General features: G+C 36.0%; 1 protein-coding gene across 1 annotated transcript; it reads left to right on the forward strand.

The window, feature by feature from the left end:
• The first annotated feature begins 13,617 nt into the window (after positions 1 to 13,617).
• LOC132096076 (low affinity immunoglobulin gamma Fc region receptor II-like) lies at positions 13,618 to 16,334 on the forward strand. Its single transcript, XM_059501208.1, has 6 exons — positions 13,618 to 13,648; positions 14,331 to 14,366; positions 14,748 to 14,990; positions 15,113 to 15,385; positions 15,621 to 15,740; positions 16,021 to 16,334. Exons 1-6 carry the CDS (start codon positions 13,618 to 13,620, stop codon positions 16,038 to 16,040), a joined length of 723 nt encoding a protein of 240 aa, XP_059357191.1. The 3' UTR covers positions 16,041 to 16,334.
• Positions 16,335 to 20,319: the final 3,985 nt, after the last annotated feature.

The following is a 20,319-nucleotide window of genomic DNA, read 5'->3' on the forward strand; positions in this document are numbered from 1 at the left end:
GCTATATTTGTGTTTTAATGTTCTGGAACCGAGTTAAAAATTCATTTTAACTATTGCTCCCTAACTCCAGCGTCCCTTGGAAGCCAGAACACAGAGGTCGTAAAAGCGCCATGAAAATAGCAGTGTTTGGACAGCATATTTACAACACTCTACTGCAACACCTCTTTCTCTTTTCTAAAGCAGCCAAATGTGGCCCCAGTCCCACTTGCTGCATGTTGTCGGGGGCAGGGACTATGCAAACTGAAGGGTTTGTGATGTCACTAACCTGGAATTATTTTGTTGTAGTCCCTTACCAGCCTGACGCTCAAGCGATGCTATGAAATTTCTGTAAAAGACAATTTATCCCTTTGGACTGAACTTTGAGATTCATAACTTTGCAGATGTTGTTTATGCTCACACTGTTGTTTATGCTCTTTTCCAGATTTTTACCCTAACAAATTCTCATGTGTCATGTTTTGTTCACCAATTTTACGCCTCTAACTCTCCATATCCTCCTAATACCTTTTGCAGTCTAGTAGTAAGTGTTTCACTGTCTCTTTTACATTAGAGTGGGTGCATAATCCAGTAGGATGTTTTCCTATGTCGTTTCTCTGTAGTTTTACATTTAAACCAGCATGACCTTTTCTAAGATATGAGACTAACATCTCTTCCCCTGGGCTTCTTCCCTTCCTCAAGTTAGTGAATACTTGATTATGTATGTTGTATAAATGGTGTCCTGTGTCCCAATATTATTGCCGTCTTTTGAGTGAGTGTCCCTTTGGATGGTTTTGATATCTGCCATACTTAATGGTATTTCAATATCTACTATTTAAGGTTTTATAGAACATTGTGCTAAATCATTGGTTCCCAACCTGGGGTCCGCGCCCCCCTCAGGGGTGCGCCAGAGTTCACAGGGGGGGCGCGGGAGCGGATATGCTTTGAGGTGAATAAAGATGCATAAAATGTTCTACTAATAATATTATATAAAAATATATTTTTTTAAGTTTTTAAAAAATCATATGCTAATAATGCCGATTTCAATTACAATTTCGTTATTTCAAATGTAGGCGCGTTGCACGTGGCAAGCGCGCTCATAATGTAAGGGATTCCGGCGCGACCACAACTGTGCCCAACATCAAATGGCAAACATAATCCTTGTGTGGTTGATGGACCGTTTATCAGTTTGGACCAGTGCAGCGCGAGCCGATCGTTATCATGCGACGCTGTTACTACACAGCGCTAATAAGAGATCCAGTAAAGAAAGCATTTGAATTTGCCACAGAAGTAAGAACATCGCTGCGAGATCTAGAGAGAAACATTCACATTTCTCCGTTATTAACGGATCAAACAGCGCATGGAAACCAGGAAGAAACATTGTGTCGTGAGTGAACTATCCAGTGTCCAGATCTGCAACATTCACCATGGATTTACTGTAGTAACACTAACTGCAACCATGAAAGTTTGGCAGGAATAGTAGGCTATAATTCCTTCAAGTAACATTACGTCGGTTTTATTAATATACATATATTAATATATATATATATTAATATATTATTTTGACATTATGAATACAATTGCTGCCCTCAAATGCTAATCTGAAATAAAATAAACCTTGGTTTATAACTATTAATATTAATATTAATACTAATATTAGTGCTGGGGAAAAAATTAATTGCATCCAAAATAAAAGTTTGTGTTTGCATAATATATGTGTGTGAACTGTTTTAATTATTTTGTATATAAATACACGCATATGCATGTATTAATTTAAATTTTTTTGCATGTATATACATTTATACATCATTTATATTATATAAATATAAATAATTTATATATAAATAAATAAAAATATTAAATATATACATGCATATGTGTGTATTTATATATACAAAATAATTATACACAGTACACACATATATATTATGCAAACACAAACTTTTATTTTGAATGCAATTAATTTTTTCCCAGCACTAATATATATATATATATACATATATATATATATATATATATATATATATGGGGGGGGGGGGTCACGGATTGTTAAATATGTACATGGGGGGCCCCCAAGTTAAAAGGTTGGGAACCACTGTGCTAAATTATCCACAATCTCATTTCCTTCCACCCCTAAATGGTCAGTAACCCAAAGAAAGGAGATGTCCATACCCTGATTATAGTGTCAGAGAAGCTCACAAGAACTAAAGAAACACTAGGGCTCTATATACACAGGGGGCTAACAAACTTACTAAGACTCACCTGGGGAGACTAATCAAGGGGAACCAATGAACAAATGGACTACATACTGAATACAGATACCATGGGAGACAGGAAGTGACATAAAAGTCCAAGACAAATAACAGAGAAAAATGAACGTTTACATAAGCATGACACAAGCCAGGATAATCTAATTTTTGTTTATTTTTTTTTTTTTTTAATGTACACAAATAAAGAAACATATACACACTAAGATATGTAAAATATATAAACTTAACCATTTATATAGGGTAATTTATTTGTGTATTTGTGTGTCAACAGGAAAATAAATAAATGTAAACTCATCCAGTATCAGAGTGCAAAACCCTCTTACGGTAAGTTAAAGGCGTTGGGTTAAAGTCTTCCTGGAAACAAAACGATACAATCAGCAGAACTGTGACAACACCTTAATGGTGTAAAGTCACATGCGATCAGACAGTAACAGCTTCACAATTCTTAGAAACCAGTAGAAAAGAGGAAAGACTCAAACAAGCATATGGGTCCACAAGACTCGCCATATCACAGCAAAAAATTTATTAAACTAGGTGACTTGCGGCAGGCACCATACCACACAGTGATGCAGCTCATCAGAATACTATCATTGGTGCCCCTGTAGAAGGTGCACATGATGGGGGCTGTGGCTCTGGCTCTTCTCAGTTTGAGGAGGAAGTAGAGACACTGCTGTGCTTTCTTGGTCAGTGCTGCAGTGTTGTCAGTCCAGGAGAGGTCCTATGGCATGTGCACACCCAGGAACTTGATGTTGTGCATGACTAGCCATTCAAAGCACTTCATGAGAATAGTAGTAAGTGCAACTGGACGGTAGTCATTGAAACAGGATGGAGATGACTCCTCCCATTCCACTCGCTTATTTTGGTGAAAGTGCGACTCATTGGTTGGGCGTTACCAATCGGTTCAATGGAGGGGGAGTATTTTTTGTCTGATTTATTATGACATACTCATATTTGATTAGGAGCAAAATTATTTTTACAAAATAAATGAAATTCTTTTTTTTCATATTATATTTTTCATTTGATCTACTGTGAGCAGTGTTTGCAGACCAAATCAGCATTGCGCACCATGCATTAGTTATATAAACACAAAGGCCGCCAATGTAAGTCTTACCCAGTACAATGGTGGGGATAGTTGGCTCGTGTGGGTTAAGCACTTCTGTTCTTAGCCCTCTTCTGCTTCCTCTTACGCTACTTGTGACACCTCTGCTGTGAGCCTGCAGAGGCAAAAGAATTTACTCTGAGTGGCTTTATACATACAGCCCCTGTTCTTTGTATTTGCCATAATAATTGTCTCTTCCTTGAGCGACTCTGCTGCTCATAATGGAGTGCTGCTCGTTGATCATGGTGAGCACTCAGAATGTGTTGGAATGCAGATTATTTACAGATTATTTCTTATTTACAAACCTGTGCCCATTTTATAAAATGTCTTAGAAATACTTTTAAGAATAGTCTTAAGTTTTGACTTAAGTGTCAATTTTTATAGTAAAAAGTAGGACTTTTCTAAGAGTGGGAGACTTTTAAAAAGAAGCTAAAAGCAACTTTAAGTGTTGTCTGAGGTGACACTTAAGTGTTGTGAACTAAGGACTACACTGATGTCAACACAAAATGGCTGACCTCGACTTCTGAATCAGCCAATAGTGATCCTGCTCATGTAAAGCCACAGCAGCACAACACCAATCATTCAATGTTATTACAGTAAAATAACTTCATTGATATTTAAATGTATAAAAAAATACTTAGAATTGTGCAAAATTATTACGAATTATTACTGATGCTTCATTTTCTATTGGTATGTCTCCTCGTGTACATTTGGAGCACTGATTTGAACAAGAGTTCCATCAATGGCTCCAACAACTCCAGGAAAGCCCACAGTTTTTTAATTTTTTTTGGAGTATGGTTTGGCGGTTAGTTGGAAGTCAATGAACTGCTATAGTAGTGGTCAAAAGTGATGTCTGACATGTTTTAATTTTCAAAACTCCAAAAAGATAAAATAAAATAAAAAAGTCCAAGATTTTGTAAACATATTGATAATAATGTAATGAAACGTCAATTGTGTGGTCATAATTTTTGGCCATGCTGTCATACAAAGAAATTATAAATATATGCAAAAACAAGAGGAATCTTTCGTTAGTTATCTTGCTCGGCTCGGTGTTCATCTTCAGTTCTACAGTTCTACAGTTCAACCGATTTTACCTCTTCCACTCATTGTAGGAAAAACTTGTTCTACACAATTCAAAGAATGAATACTGGTGGAGAAAATGGCGACGTTACCTTTTAAAGAAACCGTGCCAGTCTCCTATTGGTTGGAGTCTGAATATGTTCCAAGCCAATCAGTGAACTTCCCTCCGAACTTCAAATCCAGCCCCCTTTCTGCTTCCGATTCATTTTTTACCTGGGTCTTCAGTCTGTGATTAGCTCACCTCTCCTCTTGTCTGACAAGTCCTCGGGTTTGAGTCATTCCTTAATCCTCACAACACATGCAAATTAAGAAACGCAGCATATCCTCACATGCAAATTAAGAAAAAAATTATGAAGCATTGCAAATTTATTTTCATTAACCTCATTAAACTAAATATATTTAGTTGAGGATAATAAAGTTAGCCATCTTATATAGTATAAGCTATTTAATTTGCATGTGTTGTGAGGATTTGCAGCTTGTTTGTTAATGTGCACGTGTAGTGAGGATTTGCAGCGTTTAGTTATTTGCATGTGTTGTGAAGATTTGCAGCTTTTCTTAATTTGCATGTGTTGTGAAGATTTGCAGCATTTCTTAATTTGCATGTGCTGTGAGGATTTGCAGCATTTCTTAATTTGCATGAAAGAAATGTTTTTCTCTAATATACATTGGCCACAATTAAGGACACCCTTTTATCAAATTCTTTTTTTAAACCTCCATTTGCCAGTTTTACAGTTCTACATTTTCTCCTGATGAGGTTAGAAAACACATGACAAGAGATCAGAGAGCATTCCTTCATCCAGAATCACTCCAGACCCTTTTGATTTCCAGCTTCTCCTCTTCAGTTCACTCTTCTCATTTTCTATAGGGTTCAGGTCAGAGGACTGGAAGGGCTATAGCAGAAGCTTGGTTTTGTGCTCAGTGACCCATTTCTGTGTTCTTTTTGAGGTTTGTGTTTGGATTATTGTACGGTTGGAAGATCTAAAAATGGCCCTTTATAAGATTTCTAACAGAGTCAGTCACTTTTAGATTTTTTATATGTTGGTATTTGATTGAATCAAAGATGCCATGTATCTAAACAAGATGTCCAGGATCTCCAGCAGAAATATAGGCCCACAACAAAGTGTTGATGTAGGTGCTGTTTGACAATTTTTTAAAGGTTTTCTGAACCAGAGACTCTGCTATTTTCTGCAATTTCTTCAGCTGTGACCCTTGGAGAGTCTTTAGCCACTCAAACCGACCTCCTCATTTGATTCATAACATTTTCTGTTGATTTTAAATTCTTAATTATTGCCCTGATGGTGGAAATGGGAATTTTCACTGCTCTAGCTCTTTTGATAAAGTCACTTTCTAATTTGTGAAGCTCAATTATCTTTTGCTGGATATCAGAAATATAGTATTTGTTTTTTCTCATTGTGATGGATGACTAAGGGCATTTTGGGCTTTGTCCAATACATTTATATTTCTGTGAAACAGGAAGCCAGAGCTGGATGATTTCATGTTTATAATCATGCTGGAGTGCTCAAAATTGTGAATATGAATGGGAAGATACTTTAGCGTTATTTTACTGATAAGATTTTTTAGGGGTGTCCTTAATTATGGCCAATGTGTATTAGAGAAAAACATTTATTTCATAATTATATTTTCCCCCATTTTAAATTCTTACTATCCAATGAAAAGTTAGATTTTTGTGATTTTTTTTTTTAAATAAAAGATGAAAAGGATTAACAATGCAGATTAATTTCCACAGCCTTCTTTGATCATATTTACCAAGGGTGCCAATATTTTTGGGCATGACTGTAGTTGCTAAAAAAATGTAAAAATAAAGTTAACATACAGCTTGTGTATGATATTTATTGTTTTTACTGGAGGAAAAATAGGAAAATAACAGCTGGGTCATTCCTTTTATACAGTGACTTTTATGTCCCAATTAATTATTTAATCATATTTTTTATAAAATAAGTCACATATTTATGAGATATGGCTTAAATTGTATATTTAGGTCTTCTTTATCACTTAAACAGGGATAATATAAATTATAAATACTATTTTGTATTTTGTACACACCTTTTCATTGATATATGCATTCAATTTTATGGTGTCCTGAAAATGATTTTTAAAAAAAACTGTCTCACAACAGCAACAGAAGAGAAGACAATGCTGAATAAAGTCATAGTTTTTGCTATTTTTGGACCAAAATATATTTTCGATGCTTCAAAATATTCTAACTGACCCTCGGATGTCACATGGACTACTTTGATGATGTTTTTCTCACCTTTCTGGACATGGACAGTATACCGTACACACAGCTTCAATGGAGGGACTGAGAGCTCTCGGACTAAATCTAAAATATCTTAAACTGTGTTCAGAAGATGAACAGAGGTTTTACGGGTTTGGAACAACATGAGGGTGAGTTATTAATGACATCATTTTCATTTTTGGGTGAACTATCCCTTTAAGCTCCCAGGTCACTGGTACAGAAATCGATCTTGGAGGTAAAAAAAAAAAAAAAAACATCAATTTTTTTTCCTTCATTATTATCATCATAATAATAAAAAAAAAAATTTAAAACAATTATTTTTCATAATAATTTTTTTGGAGTCCCCGAGCTTTACCAATATCCATTCCTAATACTTAAACATGTCACTATTTTGGTAGAATGCAAAAAAACAAAAATCATGTAACTTTTTTTCCAACACTTAAGAAGCCAAAATGTTACCACATACCAGGAATAAAATTGGTGTCGTATCTCCATCCTGCCAGCAGAGGTCCCTCAAAGACCAACAAACATATTAGGCTACTATATAATATATAATACAATATAATAATCGTTTCTTTTCCATTTGGTTTTATTTTAAAAAAGTACATCCATCTCCTTGTTTCAGTTTCCTGTTTAATCTCCCTCCTATATGTTGCTGGCTCATTAATATTCAACATACAATTACCAAACAATTACAAACACATTTAAAAAGTACTAGTATCTATTAAGTTCAGGATATCCCTGGTCTAAAAAGTTACTAGTAACTAAAAAATAAGTACTAGTTCTGTTTTTTGTTAACACGAATAGTTTAATTAAATACTAGTCACTATTGGAATAAGTACTAGTATCTAATGATTAAGTACTAGTATCTAATAAATAAGTACTAGTAACTTTACAAAAGACACTAGTACCTAATGAATAAACACTAGTAGTTAATGAATAAGCAATAGTACCTAATGAACAAGTAATACTTAATAGAAAAGATACTAGTGTCTAAAAAATAAGTACTAGTTACATGAAAAAAGATACTAGTACAGCTTTAGATTAAATGTTACAACGGCTTGCCATAGTCTTTTTGGGCTTTGCGGCTTTGGGTTTTGCCGTCTTGGGTTTCGCTGCCTTCGTCTTTTTAGGGCACTTTGCTGCTTTCTTAGGAGTCGCTGGTTTCTTTGCTTTCTTTGGGCTCTTCGTTGCCTTTTTAGCAGCGGGTTTCTTGGCCTTCTTCGGGGATTTCTTCGCGGCGGTAGTTTTCTTGGCTTTAGGAGCGACTCTCTTGGTGGGTTTTGTCCTGGCCTCTCCTTGTTTGAGTTTGAACGAGCCGGAGGCCGATTCCTGGTCTGGACCAGGGTGCCTTTAGACACCAGACTCTTAACGGCAAACTTGACGCGTATTTTTTCTACACATGTATGCATGTATGTACGTACATATATGAACTTTACATCATACTTTAAGTATACTACAATGTCCCTTTTTAGGTTTTATACATGAATATCTGAACATACAAAACATCCAAAGAAAGAACAGAGTATCTGCTTGTGTCACGGAGTCACCAGTAACACCTGCCACACCATCAGAGTCCAATCACCCGACTCCGCCCATCCGCTCATTATCACCAGATTACTGAAGTCCCCACACCTGCACCCGCTCATCACTGCCACTTCTGAAGCACGCACCTCCTTTCACTCTCTGTCTGGTCTCGGCAGAGAATCACCGAATCTACTCTCTGTGCTACTCTTAGGAATCATCTGAATACCTGAACGTTTGATCATCCGGATTACCTACCACCATCTGTCATCCGTGTCCTGTCAGTTCCTCCTGTGTCCACCCTTCATCTGTACAGCAAGTATCCTCAAGTCATCCTCTTAACATCCCACTCAGCTCAACTATTCCTCTGCAAGATTGTGTGATACCATCTTCTGTCTCCATTATTCCAATAAACATCTACTTACCTGCATACCCTGTTGTCTCTCTTTTCTGTCCGTGACCGCTTGTAAACAAACATTTTATTTTAGCTTCATGCATTATTTATTCAAACATTTTCATGCGTTTCATAAAAAAGATAAAGAAATAACATTTTGAATTGGATTAACAAGGATAATCAAAATGTAGATGGAGTCCCACCCAAAAGCTTGACTTTTTTTATTCCATAATGTTACAGTTTTGATGCTCTTTCATATCAGATGATCGTGTCACATGTGTTAGTATCTGGTGTCTCTTTTTTCTCCACTTGTTTTTTTTTTTTTTTGGAAATCTTGTGCAGAAGATGCAGCCCTATACCGTATAAAAAAAACACGGATTCTAGGAGTATAGGTCAAATATATTTATAATTTTTGTAAGTATAATTCAAGTATAATTAAATGTCATTTTTAAGTACATTTATGAGTACATAAAGCCTGAGAAGTACATAAAAAGTAAACTAAAAGAATATTTTCAATTTTTAGTTTAAGCTTCTTCGGGTCAAAAAAGACCGAAACCATGTACGTTTTAAATTTTTAAATTTTTTTGCTTCATCGGAGGGGGATGAAACTTGGTGACTTTTGTTGTATTACCTATGTGAACACACAAAAAAATCAAGGAGATGATTCTGATATGTTAAAGGGTCGTAAAAAAAAATTGCACACTTAGCTTCCTACGGGTCAAAAATGACCCACATAGGAAATGAATGGGAAATACAAGAAAATCCGAAAACTCAGAGAAACTTTGGTGGTACAAACTACAGATCAGCCACTGTGCAGAAAAAAAGTGTACAGCAATGAAGGGGTGACACTCTAAAACATCAAGAGTGCAAATAAGACACCCTCCCCCCCACACACACACACCCACACACACAAACACACACACACACAGAGAAATTAACTGGTAAGACTGAAACAGCAAATTTTGCTATATTTTACTATATAATCATAATAACTCCAAAACTATAGCAAGGAGAGTCAAAAGGTAGGTATCGTTTGAAAGAACTCTTTTTAAATTTTTCAAAAATATAAATTAGATTACATTTAGACATTGTCCTGCAGAGAAATTGCGGATAAAAGACAAAATATATATATAATTTGTATTATGATTTTGCATATCTTTCTTATTTGTCATGGAATAACTCAGGAAGGAAATAAGGTAGGAGGAAAATTCTTTTTTAGTGAAGTCCCCCTACATGTTAGCTGCATCTGGATAAAAAATAATAATAATTTGGATAAAGGAATCAAAAGTTACAGCATTTGGAACAGAGATAGCCTTTTTGTACAGTCTTTGACGCCCCCTCATGGGCAATTGTTTCTCCATGAAGAATATCTAGTCATAAAAGCAATAGATTATGTTAATTTTAGGCTCATTGTAATTGTAATAATATGCTGTAAAAAATGAAGTGCCATTTTCAATGATCTGTGAATGTTTCATGAGCTGTATGATGTTTTTGACACATTGCAGTACATTATTTTATAGATTATGAAAAAAAAAGAAATTGTATTTATCACCAAATAACTCAGCAATACTTAAGATTTTTTCAAAGTGGATACATTCACTGTAAAGGTCATACCCTAAGCTTTCAAATGACATCAACTTTGTGTTAATCAAGGCAATATTTTTGAAAAATATGGTAATGAATATTTTCGCAGCTAGGTGGCGCCTGCTGGCGGTACACTCGGTTTTAGAGGGATTACTCAGCACTCGTTAAGAGTTAATAAATGTGATTAGATGCATTAAAAAGCTGAGATCCTAAGCTTTAAAATGATATATAGATTGTGTTGTTCCATTCAGTGGTTGCTTAGTAATTCGATTTTTTTTCTTTCCAAATGGGAATAAAAAAAATAAATAAAAAAAAGCTATGGCAGCCTATAGGCGGTTACAGGACATTACACACATTTATTATATTTTAAAGCCACTGGATGGCGCTCTTCTCACTTGAATTTTTTTTTATTTTAGGCCTGCACTCTATTTTGATGTGCAATGGTGCATTTATTGAAAAAAAATTAAAATTAAAATAAAATAAAAATATATATATTAATTCTAATGGAAAAAATTGCTCATAAAAAATATATAATTAATGCAAAGTATCATAAAAATCTTTAAAAATTCTAAATAATATACAAAAAATATTATTGAACAAAAATATATTTGATTGGTTTTCCTGGGAAAAAAAAAGTTACATTTTTAAGGCTTCGGTCTTTTTTGACCCGGAGGAAGCTAAGTGTAACCCATTTACGAAGAAGCCCAGAGGGTTAAAAGAAGTATACTAATATAGCACACTTGAATAAACTTTTTCGTAAGGGAAACCATCCTTACATTTTCATGGGACCGACAAAGTATTGATTTAAAATGTAATAATATCACATTTGTTTCATATATGAAATACAGAAAGATCTCCGTTGTGTATAACCCCCTTTTCACACAGATGCACAAGATGACAACAGCAGATGAAAAATCACTCACACTGACCCCCAGTCACTTACACATCTCACATTCTCCTTTTGCACTGATGAATTCTGGTTAAAGTGGCCATGGACCAGACATGATTCAGTTACCTAAAACAGATGGTTGCAAAAATCATTCAGAAATTTAAGCAACGTTTGTGGCTTCATAACTTCCCTTTTTCCACATTCTGAGTCAACATCATTTAGTCAAAATTACCTTATTTGAGCAGTCTGACGATAGGTTTAAAACGATCCGCTTAAAGTAACGAATTAGATCCAGCACTTAAATACATCCCTTCTCATACAGTCTGATAAAGTTTTGCATCCCTTGCTAACAAATCATCAGTATAAAGTCCATGAACATGCTTGTGTATGTTCTTACAATTTATACAGAAACAATGAATCGTTGATGAGCTTACTGTATATACAAAACTCAATATTCTAACAAAATAATCAGGGGTATTTAGTATAAAGAGTCATAGCCATAATCATGCTTTTGGCAAATTATACTTTGTGTGTGTGTGTGTGTGCCTGTACCAAGTACCTTTTACTTGGGGACAAATTTGTATCCAAAAGCCCCCCCTTTGGGGACACCCTCATTTGTAAAACTGGTATAAAAGTTTTAAATTGTAAAAATGTATAAAGTTTTCTGTAAAGGGTAGGTTTAGATGTAGGGTTGATGTAGGGTGACAGAATATACAGTTTGTATAATATAAAGTCAAGTCAAGTCATCTTTATTTATGTAGTGCTTTAAGCAAAATACATTGCATCAAAGCAACTGAACAACATTCATTAGGAAAACAGTGTGTCAATAATGCAAAATGACAGTTAAAGTTTCCTTTATTAAATTCAGTGATGTCATCTCAGTTCAGTTTAAATAGTGTCTGTGCATAAATTTGCAATCAAGTCAATGATATCGCTGTAGATGAAGTGTCCCCAACTAAGCAAGCCAGAGGCGACAGCGGCAAGGAACCGAAACTCCATCGGTGACAGAATGGAGAAAAAACCTTGGGAGAAACCAGGCTTAGTTGGGGGGCCAGTTGTCCTCTGACCAGACGAAACCAGTAGTTCAATTCCAGGCTGCAGCAAAGTCAGATTGTGCAGAAGAATCATCTGTTTCCTGTGGTCTTGTCCTGGGGGTCCTCTGAGACAAGGTCTTTACAGGGGATCTGTATCTGGGGCTCTAGTTGTCCTGGTCTCCGCTGTCTTTAAGGGATGTAGAGGTCCTTTCTAGGTGCTGATCCACCATCTGGTCTGGATACGTACTGGATCCGGGTGACTGCAGTGACCCTCTGATCTGGATACCGACTGGATCTGGTGGCTACGGTGACCTCGGAATAAGAGAGAAACAGACTAATATTAGCGTAGATGCCATTCTTCTAATGATGTAGCAAGTGCATCAGGTGTTATGGGAAGTGTTCCAGATTCCGGTTTACTTAATTAATGCAGCCTAAAAATCCTTTAACGGATTTGGATATTAGATATAACCTTGAGGTTATAAACACATGTATTAACATTTCTGCATTTGACATTGAGAGCATATGCCACCATTTAGATATATTTTTGAGATTGAAAAATGCAGCTTTACAAATGCTAGAAACGTGGCTTTCTAAGGAAATATTCCCATCAAATAGCACACCTAGGTATCTTACTGATGACGAAGAATTGACAGAGCAGCCTTCAAGTGTTAGACGGTGTTCTGTGTTATTAAATGCAGAGTTATTTAGGTCCTATAATTAACACCTCTGGGGTTTTGTTTCAGAATTTAGCAGTAAGAAATTACTCGTCATTCAGTTTTTTTTTTTATATCGACTATGCATTCCATTAGTTTTTCAAATTGGTGTGTTTCGCCGGGCCACAAAGAAATATAGAGCTGAGTATCATCAGCATAACAGTGAAAGCTAACACCGTGTTTCCTGATTATATCTCCCAAGGGTAACATGTAAAGCGTGAAGGCCCTAGTACTGAGCCTTGAGGTACTCCATACTGCACTTGTGATCGATATGATACCTCTTCATTCACTGCTACGAATTGATGGCAGTCATATAAGTACGATTTAAACCATGCTAATGCAGTTCCATTAATGCCAACAAAATGTTCTAGTCTATGCAAAAGAATTTTGTGGTCAATTGTGTCAAACGCAGCAGATCCAATAAAACTAATAGAGAGATACACCCACGATCAGATGATAAGAGCAGATCATTTGTAAGGAGAGCAGTCTCAGTACTATGATACGGTCTAAATAAAAACCATTACGCCTATGTAATGTCCCCATTTAGATAGCTAAGTAAATGTGTATGTGTTTGTGTGTGTGTGTGTGTGTGTGTGTGTGTGTGTGTGTGTGTGTGTGTGTGTGTGTGTGCGTGCGTGCGTGTGTGTGTGTGTGTGTGTGTGTGTAAAGGATCTTCCATATTCTCAGGATGACACATTTTACGGGGGAGAAATTTTTTATTCTTTATTTGTTTGTAGGAAGCCTTAAGATTGGGTATAAAACAGCCAGTGTGTTTGACTGTGTATCATTAATAGATCAGTATGGAGCTCAGTCTACTTCCTCTAATGCTCTGTGAGTATAATTTTCTTATTTTGTATAATGATGTGGTGAATCAGTGTTCATCTGTATTTCATCGTCTCATGTACAGTATTTAATGTTTTCATTCATGCCGCTATTAATCTTAGTATCTAATCCAGTTCATGATATCTGTGTGTGAAAGTGAATTATACTCATGTGCTGCATGTATCTCAGACAGATCAGTGTATTTATTATTTATCATGTTCTGAATTGTTTTCTTCAGTAGACCTTCACCAGCAGTTAGTACATCTTTATTTTTACTTGTGGTGTGATGTGGTGACATGAAGTACTGATGAAGTACTGATGGCATGCAACATAAGATGCTCATTCTTGACTTCCTCCATTTTTGATAGATCTAAAAGGATAGAGAGGATTGAGATGATTAGATTAAACACCTGATGATAGAAAGAGTTGAGTTGAGCTGATCAATTCTGCTCATTATCAATATACAATTGATCTAAAATCTGTTGTATCATAAACCCATTGAAACTGCTTGTAGATTGTCTTCTATAAAAGTTAATTCCTCTCTCAAAGGTTTAATCAGTGTAAACTATTCAAATGGAGATTTAAACTATTTTCTTGTGAAATTCTTTTCAAAGGTTTTGAAAGATATCCATGTAGTTATATTTAGAAGCAACTAAATCTAATAATCAATAATTATCTTTTCACTTTTCAGTGCTGATTTTAAACATTCACCCTGTACACTCTCAAGGTGATTTATATATTTCTTCAAATATTCACACATATAATGCATATACATTATGATCAAAAGTATAATAACATGTTAAGAAGGGCTTTTATTTACACAGAAAAAAGGTAGTTGTAAATAAATTGAGTTTATTGTTCTCATCAAGCAGGGCAAGTATTTTATTATCAGCCAAATGTCCATATGGCAGTAGCATATATAATATAATTCACACTATGTGGTTAATGTGTTGTATTGAGATTAAGCAGACACAATTAACATTCAGTCTGTTTAAAATGCAGCATCTGCAGTAGAAACAACCCAGTCTCAGTATAAATAACAGAAATCATAAGATGTGATTGATGATGACTCATGAAGTAGTCATGGTGTATCATGAATTATTTACAGGCAAGCCCAAATTAACTGTAAAGCCCCAGAGTTCAGTGTTCACTGGAGACACAGTTACTCTTTTCTGTGATGTGGGATGGTCAACTGGACGGACAATTTACTGGCTCAAAAACTTTAAGAGAATAAAAGCTGGTTCTGCAACAGAAACACTGAGAAAAGTGAGAGTCTCTGATGGAGGAAGATATGCGTGTACTGTAGATAGAAAGACCACACAAAGCCAAGGAGTCATGCTAACAGTAAGAGGTCAGTGCTGTTTTTACAGGACAATCTGATTTAGAGTTTACAATAATATTACGAAGATTAATGTCCTCCAATCACAATATCATGTGCTGTCAGTTAAAGTAACTTCAGTTTGTTTTGCACAGAGAGACCCAAGCCTGTAGTGCGTGTCCAGCCGGATGGACGTGTGTCCAGAGGACAGACAGTCACTCTCTCGTGTGACATACAGCAGACAGACGTCATCAGCTGGAGCTACAGCTGGAATAAAGATGATTCAGAGATTCATGTCAGTCAGTCTCAGGAATACCGAATCAGTTCTGTTGATGAATCTCACACAGGTAATTACAGCTGCACTGGAAGAGAAACAGGAGGATCACGATACTCACACACCAGTGATAAAGTTACACTCACCGTATCAGGTGAGAGTCTTTATATCTGTTCACATCAATCTGACTACATGAGCAGAAATGTCTGTAAATAAGAAACCTTAAATGTCATTTGTAGTAAATCTGCAGATAAATTACTTAAACTAAAGGTATTTTAATAAATAAATGTGTTTACTTCAGACTAAATCATGTCACAATCAAATTGCAGATGATAAGCTTCACTTAACCAGCTTAATTTGACCTATGACCTTTTATTTTTAAACATCAGGATCTTCAGGACTAGTGTTTTCAGAAGCTCATGTTCTGATAATTGGAGTGATTGCAGGACTGAATGTCACATTGCTCATTTTCTTTCTGGTTTTGCTGTGTTGCTGCAAACACAACAAAGGTCCGTTTCATCTCTTTAAATCAGCACACTTTTACAGACTTTCTTAACTATAATTACATTTGGAAGTGTTTTATGGTTAAAGATAATTTTATATACTGTCATAATCTGAGGGCAGGAAAGCTGTTTGTGTATCATTCCTGTGATTTAGATGGATAGATAGTCTTTGCGTATAGAAACATGTACTTGGCTTTCAATGATTTAGTTTTATCATGGACAAAAGAAAAATAGCCTTCATCAGTTTAGGACACAAAAAAATAAACTCTTTATCTTTTAAATGCAGACACTATATGGACCTTCTGATGTAAGGATTGACCTGAAGACAATGATTGAAATTAGAAGAAAAAGAGAGAAAACAGAAAACATGACACCAAACCTGCTGAGAGGTCTTTTACAGTTGTTTGTTGTATCATAGTACAGTAAAATAAATGAATGTATAATAAGATAATTGTGAAATAAATGTATGAGCCACTCTTGTCTTCTGTTAGGAAAGGAGAGTTATGACACGGTTTACTCCAAACTGAAGATTTAAGGTGAAGTAAACTAAAAACAGTGTAAAATATCATAAACTAAGCCATGTTACTTGTGAATTAATTTGTATAATTCCAGGTTCTGTTGCTGATGTATGATGAATACAAATACTCAACTTTTATGCACAATGGAATTTAAAAATGTTATAAAAGTTGGTGATTTGGGTATATATATTTAATAATTATCCTAATTATTAATCATATTGTTTAAATTATTAATCATATTGTTTAATAAATTATTAATCATAGCATGCATATATTCATGATCCATGATGTTTTAAAACAAGATTTGTGTCCCCACAACACATGATTCTTCTAACCGCTGATACAGTACCACTGGGTGCAGATGCATTTTTCTTACATAACTGTTACATTATGTATTACAGAATAATGCATATTATAAGAGAATAGAAATAGGCCTATGTTCATGTATTAATCTTTCCTCTCACTGTCCAATACATATCATCTTGGTGATGATTTGGTTGTTTCATCCATATTTACAATCTATATGCTCAATGCAAATTGTGTGATAGTTTTTGATAATCTTCCATCTTCTTTATTAACTGTGTGTTTGTCCTCTTGCTTTCATACATGTTGTACTTTAATCATGCAAGTTAATAAAACATTTTTTTCCATGCAAGTTGTAAGAACTAAATAAACTACTATATCACTTGTGAAGTGAAACCAACTGAACTAGGGCTGTAGTACTCGAGTCCGGTCTCGAGACATTTTTCTATCGTCTCGGACTTGGTCATTGGGCTCGCCAAATGTTCTCGTTTGTCTCGACCGAGTCCAGCAAAAAAAACTAAAAACAATAATAATAATAATAATTCTTCAAAGCAGTGGCGTCTGCTGTTGCTAGGCAACGGCAACCATGACCTGCTCTCCATGAAGATGCAGAAGTTTCCAGCAAAGAATAAATGGATTCCCAGCACTAAACATCCCTTGCAGTAGCTCTGCTGATAAATTCATTTAAAAAAATCTATCCTATCGTTATACAGCTATGATCAGCTGTTTCTCCATCTTGGCTTAGCACTTGTTGGCCCTTTTGCCTTCTGTCTGCGGTCCAGCTCACCCCTAAACCATCTCGATTGGGTTCAGGTCCGGTGACTGTGGAGGCCAGGTCATCTGGCGCAGCACCCCATCACTCTCCTTCTTGGTCAAATAGCCCTTGATGCCTTCAGTGTGACTCTACAATTTTCATAGTCATGAAAATAAAGAAAACTCTTTGAATGAGAAGGTGTGTCCAAACGTTTGGTCTGTACTGTAATTCAACACAGCGTAAACTTTGACCTATTTTGATGTGTTTTACATTTTTGGGAAGTTACATTTTTCATTTTCTGCACGACTAACAAAAATGACTGAAGGATTGTTTTGGCAAAAGATCTACATTTATGCAATGTTTGTTCTTTGGTGACTAGCGTGACTTGAAATGTATTGAGGTACAATTACTCAATCTCAACATGCTTGATTAGCGTACATGTAGAGTTACTACAAGTTACTAAAAATTGTACAGTAAGTAATTACATAACTCAATAGGCCTACATAGTTACCTTGCGCCTCTGCCATGCAGGATCCATGTGTTCCCAGTTCAAACCCAACTTAGCCATAAATATGCCATGCAGGACCCATACATGCATTCCCAGATCAAACCCATCCGGCCATCCCAACTCAGCCCATAAATATGCCATGCAGGACCCATATATGTGTTCCCAGTTCAAACCCATGCCCACTTTGCACATAAATGCACCATGCAGGACCCATATATGTGTTCTCAGTTCAAACCCATGCCCAATTGGCCCATGCCTGTCTCTTATGGGCCCCATGTAATCAGCTCATATGGGCTTCCTATGTATGACTCATACTACAAAACCTACATGGCACCCGCTGATTTCACCCAGCCAAAGCCCATGCCCACACAGTAACCATGGAACCCACACTTAACCCATCTGGGCCCCACATGTCATTGCTGGCTGGGTAGTGTAGGTTTTAATTCAGACGTTGTTTTGGTCATCTTGAAGCACACGACACATCTGTCTGTCTTTCATCTCCGGTCACTGGTCACTGCTACTTCACACGTTTCCCTGCTTTATTGATACAAACCCCCGATTAAAGCTCAAACTCAGCACCTGATCGCATATATCAAAAGAGGCTTTTTTTGTTGTTGTTGTTAACTGATGAATAAAACTAGTTAACTTGCCACTGTGTGCAAGCATTAACAAATGGAAGCAGATCAATTCTTTATATCACAGGTCATTCACTGATTGAAAGGGTAAAGGAAATGTAATTTCCATATGTACATTATTGTTATCAGATTTAACATATTACATGATTAGACATATGCCTATAGCATCAAAAACAGTTAGGAAATATTAAGTTGTAGAAATTGCTGCCTCTTTAGGACATTTACAGTTTACAGATGTTCAGATTTTGTAGGTTTTGTGCCTGATGAGGCCTATATCACTAGAGAGTTACTGTTTTAGATGAAAGATGGAGAATAATAAATAAACATCTCTACCGTGTCAGTCTTTAACTAAAGGCATTTTCTGACTGTGTGTCAAACATTTAAAGCTCATTCAGCCATTCTCTGATTAAATGCATCACACTGACAGGAATCAATGATAAACCCTAAGATCCAAACAGCATCACAGTCAAATCAGACAACAAGAAGGCAGGAAACATGACAATATCAAATAAAGGTTACAGTTTAGATGGTCCAACAAATATTTTTAAACAAGTAGTTTAAACAATGGATATTAATTTATATGACCATTTATATGACCAGATTAAGGATAAATGTTGTTTTGGATTAATTCTGATTCTAGTTAGAGAGATCATCATGTCATTTCTGTATTTAAGGCCCACATCATCACCAAAGACTGGATAAAAACAGGTCAGCACCCACAGCGACTGTCAGAAGCCTGAAACCGGAAGACTGTCATCCAATTGTACTTGATGTTGCAATACAATATAGTCCCACAATAGCAACGCTTTCCCACATACTTTGCTATTCTAATTGTGCTTATGTCCGTATTAGTAGCAGTGGGTGGCTATTTATTTAAGTTTATACCATCACCGTGATAACATAGTCATTCGCAAGCCTACAAGCTGAACCACTGTAGTGAAACCATCCTTACATTTTCATGGGACTGACAAACCTGGTATTGATTTAAAAGTGAAAAATATCAAATTTGTTTCATGTATGAAATACAGAAAGATCTGTTGTGAAGACCCCCTCTATCAAAATGAATTCTGGTTAAAGACACGATTCAGTTACCCAAAACAGATGGTTGCAAAATCATTCAGAAATTTAAGCAACATTTGTGAATTCATAACTTCTCTTTTTCCACATTCTGAGACAGTCAACGACATTTAGTCAAAATTACCTTATTTGAGCAGTCTGACGATAGGTTTAAAACGATCCGCTTACAGTAACGAATTAGATCCAGCACCAGTGTTGTGCCTGAATGCGTTCATTGAACGATAGTTCATGAACTCGTTCATATTTTGGGCGAACGTGAACTGAACGTGCTGTATTAATGCCTGATGAACGTTACTGTGAACTCGTTCATTCTGGTGTCTGTGAACGGCACGCTCTCTCAGGTAAACTTCGTTCAATAGGGTGCCAGATTTCTATAGAGCCTTCCAGGCGAAAACCCGGCTAAAACACACCGTAAACGGATCTTAATATGTAGCGGAAAAACACCCAATCTGGCAACACCAGCCACCAGTGTCGCGCCGCCGTCCGCCGCCTGCGTGACGCGCCATCAAAAAAAAACTGCAAACGACAGCAGCATGTAGCAAGAAGGCGTATGATCATTTAAAAGAATTTTATAATGTGTATGACAAGGTCGGTGAGAATGGGAGACAAAGCATTAAAGCAACAAAGGGGAAATACTTTCCCCTCAAAGCTAATGTAAACCCCGGTTGGATAAGGATTCAAAATTGGATATGAAGATGAAATCTGACGCATAACTTCATTGTTAAAACTGATAAAATAATTGCTGTCTGTGATTCTATATGGGCTGTGGCAATAATTTTGAAAAATAATA

This window comes from Carassius carassius, chromosome 2 (genome assembly GCF_963082965.1).
Source record: "Carassius carassius chromosome 2, fCarCar2.1, whole genome shotgun sequence".
NCBI classification, from domain to species: domain Eukaryota; kingdom Metazoa; phylum Chordata; class Actinopteri; order Cypriniformes; family Cyprinidae; genus Carassius; species Carassius carassius.